Source organism: Argentina silus (assembly GCF_951799395.1).
Source record: "Argentina silus genome assembly, chromosome: 20".
Classification (NCBI taxonomy): Eukaryota; Metazoa; Chordata; class Actinopteri; order Argentiniformes; family Argentinidae; genus Argentina; species Argentina silus.
In genome coordinates this window covers 14,317,912-14,325,411 of record NC_139674.1, presented here as the reverse complement: position 1 = coordinate 14,325,411, position 7,500 = coordinate 14,317,912, and the positions used below count along the sequence as shown (strand labels likewise).

General features: G+C 48.9%; 1 protein-coding gene across 1 annotated transcript in view; it reads left to right on the top strand.

The window, feature by feature from the left end:
• dennd5b (DENN/MADD domain containing 5B) overlaps positions 1 to 7,500 on the top strand; it is a 60,706-nt gene that overhangs the window by 17,422 nt on the left and 35,784 nt on the right. Inside the window, 1 exon segment of the mRNA XM_083692326.1 lies at positions 7,267 to 7,326. Within this exon segment, the coding sequence (XP_083548452.1) occupies positions 7,267 to 7,326 (60 nt within the window).

Sequence of the window (7,500 nt, the reverse complement as noted above, 5' to 3'; positions counted from 1 at the left end):
TCCTTTGTTTGTATGTTGATATGGCAATCTGGTTTGTGTTGAGATGTTGATACTTGGTCATTTCACAGGCTTTTGGATCGAGGAGAGTGTGTGTGTCTCCGGTGTGTGTCTCCGATGTGTGTGTCCAGTGTGTGTGTCCAGTGTGTGTGTCCAGTGTGTGTGTCCAGTGTGTGTGTCTCCAGTGTGTATCCAGTGTGTGTGAGTGCGTTCCGGAGACATTCTCCATGCAGATGTTTTTGAGGTTTAGGAGAAGCCCATGGGGATGTCTGTCACACTGGCCCCTCCTGCTGTTTCTAAAGAACAGACTGCCATCCGTCCCTTCATAGCGTTGGCTCACCGTCTCCCTCAGGGCTGGGCGATGACTGGGCGCAGTGTGGATTGCTGCTGTCAACCAATCACTACAAAGTAAATCTCTGTCTGCTCTGATCACTTGTATAGTGATCACACACACACTGACACACAGATGTGGATCTGATGTGAGTCTGTGCAGATGGCCTTGTCATGTGGTTGTCAGGCAACAAGGCCTGTCAATCAACCTCCTTAGCTATGGATGTGGTGACTCCAGGCTCTCCCAGTGTCTGATCCCCCAATCTGCCAGGACACCAGACCACATGCATTAAACATCAGTGTAGCATATGATTGTGTGTGTGTGTGTGTGTGTGCACGCACATGCGTGCTTGTGTTTGTACGTGCCTCTGAGCTGATTGCTGTTGTAATTGTGCAGTGTTTTCGGTTCAAGAGTGTATAATGAGCTGCCCCTTCATAGTTGTGTGTGTGTGTGTGTGTGTGTGTGTGTGTGTGTGTGTGTGTGTGTTGTGTGTGGGAGCTTTCTCTTGGGGGCCTTTAGTAGTAATTAGAGGTGCATTAAGTGGTCTCTGGTTTTAATGATGTGCTTTGTGTGCCTGATGAGGGTAGCCCCTGATGATCTGACAGGGAGACCCCGCAGGGCCCAGCTTGCTGTTTAGAGGTTTATGGGTTGAAGTTCCCTCAGCTTTAGAATGGTCCTGTGTTTGACAGAAAGAGAGAGAAACAGTAAACAGCTATTACAACTGTCACTTTTTGATAACTATTTTATATTGTGTTGCTGGTTTGTTGATTGTTGTCGACTGTTGTTGAGCGAGGAGCAAGATCCCAAAGCATTTCACAATGTCAGTTACAGCCGTATGCGATGTACTTGACAAATCAACGTCTGATTTGATTTCGATTTTAATTTTGAACAGGAATGGCATTTAGCCATGAAGTCATTTAGCACAACGAATGTAAAACATTTATCCCACATTCTGTCAATGAAAAGAAGCTCAACTCCACAAGGCAGAATAGCACAATGGATCGACACAAAAAATCATAATTAAAAAAATCATCCTTTAGAAACGTTTATTCAAGTCCAAAAGCATTGTAGCGGTGACTGAATGTTTGGTACTTGTGTGTATGCTAGAACTGTCTCCAGTATGCAAGAGAGAACTCCTCAGTGATATTACTAGACTACATTGACAACTCTCCGCTTGTATGGTCTGATATTGGGTAGGCAAGTGTGATATTGTGTAGACAGGTGTGATATTGTGTAGACAGGTGTGATATTGTGTAGACAGGTGTGATATTGGGTAGACAGGTGTGATATTATGTAGACAGGTGTGATATTATGTAGACAGGTGTGATATTGGGTAGACAGGTGTGATATTGGGTAGACAGGTGTGATATTATGTAGACAGGTGTGATATTGTGTCGACAGGTGTGATATTGTGTCGACAGGTGTGATATTGTGTCGACAGGTGTGGTATTGTGTCGACAGGTGTGATATTGGGTAGACAGGTCTGACAGGTGTGGTATTGTGTCGACAGGTGTGATATTGTGTCGACAGGTGTGATATTGGGTAGACAGGTCTGACAGGTGTGATATTGGGTAGACAGGTGTGATATTGTGTAGACAGGTCTAATAGGTGTGATATTGGGTAGACAGGTGTGATATTGGGTAGACAGGTCTGATAGGTGTGATATTGGGTAGACAGGTGTGATATTGTGTAGACAGGTCTGACAGGTGTGATATTGTGTAGACAGGTGTGATATTGGGTAGCCTAAAAGCTACATCGTAGGATGTGACAGCTCTGCGCTGTGTGTTGCGGTTCCCTGCGAGCGGCGTTGGCGTTGGCGTGATCTGTGGGCAGCTCACGTTCTCTCTGGCAGGTGCTCAGCGCTGGCGCGCGCCGCCGTCCGTTGCGGTCCAATGGTCACCCGAGCAGCCCAAGACGCCTGCCAGCGCCACGAATAAGGATTACCCCAAATATCAGTACCACACACACACACACACACACACACACACAGTGAGTGCAGGAGGCTCATCCTCTTTTATATTATCCTCTTTCATCCTCCTGGTGGGTGGGTGGTAGTTGTGAGTGTGTGAGTGTGTGTGTGTGTGTGAGTGTGTGTGAGTGAGACTGTGTGAGAGGGAGAGACTGTGTGTGTGTGCAGGCTTGCGTCTATATGAGAAATGACTCTCTTTCTCAGTCTTGATCCTTTCTAAAAGGCCAGGGTATCTCACTTAATGTACCTCAGGACACACTTGATTAAACACCGCTCTCTTCCCCCACTCCACTCCGCTGCCTTTCAGAAGCAGCAGGTCCACTCTTTTACGGTTATTGTTTTTACAAGCCTGCTGTTGTAATGGCCTCTCATCCAGGCAGAGCAGCCTGCTGTTGTAATGGCCTCTCATCCAGGCAGAGCAGCCTGCTTTATGGACCATCTGATGAACACTCTGGCCCGGGAACGCAGAACTCTTGCCAGCCTCTGACATTTAAAGGGAACGGGAGGGCGAGGCCTCTAACCGTTATTTAGCCAGGTTGCAACATGTGTAACACACATTGCGTGTGTTACAGACAGAGACAGAGAGAGAGAGAAACAAAGAAAGAGCTGTTGCTCTTGCTGCTCTGAAATTCCTGTTTTGGTGTTAGCAGATTGTGCAGGTGCCTTAGGGGCTTGTCCTGAGGGGGTAATTTAGCCTTGGTATTCTAACATCTAGACTGATCCTCATTCACTTTTAATGGGGCTGCTCTGAGGGGGACTTCTTTCCCTGTTTTTGAGGGGTTCACATAGCAACCACACACTCCTGCCTTGACAACAGACGAGGAGAGAGAGGGAGAGGGAGAGGGGCGAGGGAGCAGACTCTTTGCTCTCCTCCGCTTGACTTTGAAGATAAAAAAACGAAAATTGGGGAGTAGGCTGAAAGAGTGTGTGTGTCGTAATGGAATTCAATAAGCTTTCCTTCGGTGTATACTCAGCACATCATCTTACCCCCGGGACCTGTGTGTGTGTGTGTGTGTGTGTGTGTGTGTGTGTGACTGCGTGTGTGTGTGTGACTGTGTGTGTGTTTGTGACTCTGTGTGTGTGTGTGTGTGTGACTGCGTGTGTGTGTGATAAATAATCTGAATGATTGAATAGAATTGTGAGTGGGATGATGTGATAGAATTGTTTGTTTGCCGTAACAGAAGGGCCGCATGCTGAGGCCATCTCCTCTTGTCATGAGTGTGTTTGTGCACAGATGTTGTCTGGTGTTTGAAGGCTGCGTCAATCTGGTGTCTGATCCTGTTAGAGGGGAAAGGAGCGCTGTGGTCACGGTTCCAGACCTCCCATGAAGCAACAGGACACACAGCCGTCTTCTGATGGCCCACGCACACACACACACACACACACACCCCAAATCAGACCCATGCAGACTGTGTGTGTGTGTGTGTGTGTCTGTGTGTGTGTATGTGTGTCTGTGTGTGTCTGTGTGTGTCTGTGTGTGTGTGTGTGTGTGTGTGTGTGTCTGTGTGTGCGTGCGTCGGTGTTCCTGCGTAAGTGTGTGGTACGTTGCTTTATTGTGATGCGTTTTCCATGGCTGTGTGTGTGTTTGTGACTCTGTGTGTGTGTGTGTGTGTGTGTGTGTGTGTGTGTGTGTGTGACTGCGTGTGTGTGTGCAGTAAGCAGAAGCGTGGCTCAGCCCCTCCTCCTGCTGCTGCTGCCCCCAGAGACCCACCTGTGATGCTGTGAATAACCTGGAGGAGGCCGCAGAGACGGAGACCAATCAATCCCTGCATCGATACAGAGCAGGCTGCTGGGGTGATGGATGTGATACGAATAGCAATGATCCATGACATCAGGGTTGGGGGGGGGGGGAGGGGCGGTGTGTGTGTGTGGGGGGGGGCAGGGCACTCAATACACAATAAGGAAGGTCGTGAGATGTATTCAACCGGTATTTCTCTCTGGTGCCTTAGGCGGTGCCGTGCGTTTGGGCCGTACAGCTCCTGGTGAGTCATTCACTGGTACCGTGGGGCTGAGCTGAGCTGAGGGAGGGGATTGTGTTTTGTTTTCTAAATGGCATCAATAATGAATCCATCTTTTCGGGCCAGCGTGTATTGATCTCCCGGTTTTGTTTTCATGGAGACTGGGCTCTGGTACAATACCGGTTAGGACCGATACGGTCCCAGGAGGTCATCAGCTTAATGGCAGCGCACCACATTGATCTCTTGCCATTTTTAATCGTTACAGTCACTCAAAAAGGCGACACCAGCCTTGGAAACAACAGATCGTGTGTGTGTGTGTGTGTGTGGCCGTTGGCGTGGGCGTGGGCGTGCATGTGCACGTGCATGTGAATGTTCAGAGAGTCCTTCTAGTGTGTGTGTGTGTGTTCAAAGAGTCTTTCTGCTGTGAGTGTGTATGAGTGTATGTGTGTGTTCAGAGAGTCCTGCTGCGTGCGTGCGTGCGTGCGTGCGTGCGTGCGTGCGTGTGTGCGCCTACTGTACATTTGTCACATGTGCACCGCCTAACACCACACACTCTTTGCGGGGTGCAGCAGACACACACCGAGATACACAGCTCCTAACACTTCTCAAGGTCAACACCGATCACAGGCCGTGTGTGTGTGTGTGTGTGTGTGTGTGTGTGTGTGTGTGTGTGGCCTTGTGTATAGGTCGTGCCTCCTGTGATTGGTGCTGGTGAGATGAATGAGCGTGTGAACCTGGAGATAAGAGGGACCTGGCCAGAGAGGGAGAGAGATGGATAGAGATAGTGATGACAGAGAGAGATGGATAGAGATAGTGATGGATAGAGAGAGAGAGAGAGATGGATAGAGATAGTGATGGATAGAGAGGGAGAGATGGAGAGAGATAGTGATGGATAGAGAGAGAGATAAGGCAAGGGTTGGCATAGGGCCATTGTTGCCATTGTTGTACAGAACATTTCACATAGAGGTGTGTGTGTGTGTGTGTGTGTGTGAGAGAGAGTGTATGAGTGTGTGTGAGTGTTCAGAGAGTCCTTCTGCTGTGAGTGTGTGTGTGTGTGTGTATAATGTTGATCCTTATCTGCTCTTCCACATCATTCAGTCATCCTGTTCTGTTACAACACACCACAACTGGCAGAGGTTAGTGAAAGTAGCTCTGAGCCACCCTGGGAAGCAGGCAGGGCTGGTAGGTGACTGTCTGCTGACAGACATGCCTCAGCTGGTTCATAGGAGAAACAGAATGTGTCAGCAGGGAGGGAGGGATGGAGGGAGGGAGGGAGGGAGGGAGGGAGGGATGGTAACGACAGAAAAGGAAAGTGCAGATAAAGCAGCCCAGCCCTACAACTATGAGAAGAGCTAAGGTGTGAGGCAGAATACAGGGGTGTGTGTGTGTGTGTGTGTGTGTGTGTGTGTGTGTGTTCAGAGAGTCCTTCTGTTGTGTGTGTGTGTGTGTGTGTGTGCTGTCATAAAGGTGTACAGGAGGGAGAGGTAATACTCAGAATATGCTAACCTCTGGGATCTGTCATTCCAGAGCCCATCCACACACACCTGGACACAATGTGCTGTCCTGTACTCCTCTGCTGCGCTATTCTAAAACTCTGGTAGAGAGAAAGATGCTGTGTCATACTCAGAATGACCCCTCTGTCCCCCAGTTATTGAGAGGGGGGGGGGAGGAAGAAGAGAGAGAAAAATAGACTGTTCATCCTGAGTGAGGCATTCAAGGCATTCTTTCAGTGACAGACCACAGAGTCACAAACACACACACACACACACACTGAGTCAGTCAGTCAGTCAGTCCCTTGTCTGGGATTAATTACTGAAGACTTTAATCTACCAACCGGCTGATATAGGAGAAACAGGACTGAACACGTCCTGAAACACGCAGGATTTATGTATCTGTGTGACAGAGTGTGTGAAAAGAGTGTGACATGAATAGATTGTGTGAGATCAATAGTTTTCGAGTGTGAGACCATGTGAATTGAGCCGGATCAAAAAATATCAAAGATGAATCAAATAGCAGTGCACTCAGGAATAACAGGTTGTGACTGTTTATCGATACACCGACATCGAGGCTGTGTTTTAAAACAAAATAATCAAGAAATAAAGAAAAGCCTCCACAGGCATCTACTCCCAACCGGTGTTTAACTCACCAACTGCCAAAGAGTTCCGGAACACTCCCCACCTACAGTGCCAAGTGTTCTGTGTGGTATCTACCTAGCAACAACACTCTGATTGGCTACAAAATGAAGCAACATAATTGATGCATTTTTGGTGAAATAAACAAAGTCACCCTTGGCGCTCTAGAATATTGACAGTTTGGCCGAGACTTTATTCACCCCCGGCACTAAACGGGTTTAACTAAAGCACCGCGCTGCAGCTAAACGTGTTGGCTGGGGACCGGCTTTGCACAGGCTGCTGCTTTTTGACGCCAGGGGAATGTGATTCTACTGACCCTCTCTGGACGGATGGCTGCTCGCTGCCGTTAAGCCGTAAGCCTTTCAGCACCCCCTCTGCTCCATCACATGGCTCCCTCTGACTGCCTCCAATACATTCACTCTGTCTGTCCCAACACTCTCAGACGGCGTCCTCCCCTCGCCTCCTGTCCCCGAGCGACCGCTGACAGATCAGCTCTAGGTAGACTGGATAGGGGTTGAATTGATTTGACGACAATCAAAAAGTTCAGATCAAAGTTCAGATCAGTGGTGGTCATGGAGGGAAGGAGGTGAGGAAAGGGAGCTGTTTTAGACGGTTGGGATGAAGCCTGTGTTTTTTGCCATGTCATGTTCTGTTCTGATATATGTCTGATATGTGTCTCACGTTCATGCTTATCTCATTCTCATGCATTGATTAATTTGCTTTGTGTCTGTCTGTGGGTGTCTGTGTGTGGGTGTGTCTGTCTGTGGGTGGGTGTCTGTGTCGGTGTCTGTGTCTGTTGTTTTTTTGCGTTTGGTTTGACATGCGCTGTTTTGTTGTTTTTGTTTCCTCTGCCCTTTTCTGCATGTGCCTCCTCCATAGCTTTGTACCAATGGCTAGAGGCCGACCGGCAGGGCAGGGACCCCGATACCGCCACCACAGGTAAACACCGCCATATGCACCTCCATGAGGTGTATATACACGTACCCCCCAACCCCCCCCCCCCCCCCCCCCCCCCCCTCCTCCTCTCCGCTCCCCTTCACCCCAACTATACTCTCCTCCCCCCATCCCACCATCCCTCCCTCTCTCTTTTTGAAATCCTCCTTTTTACATCAA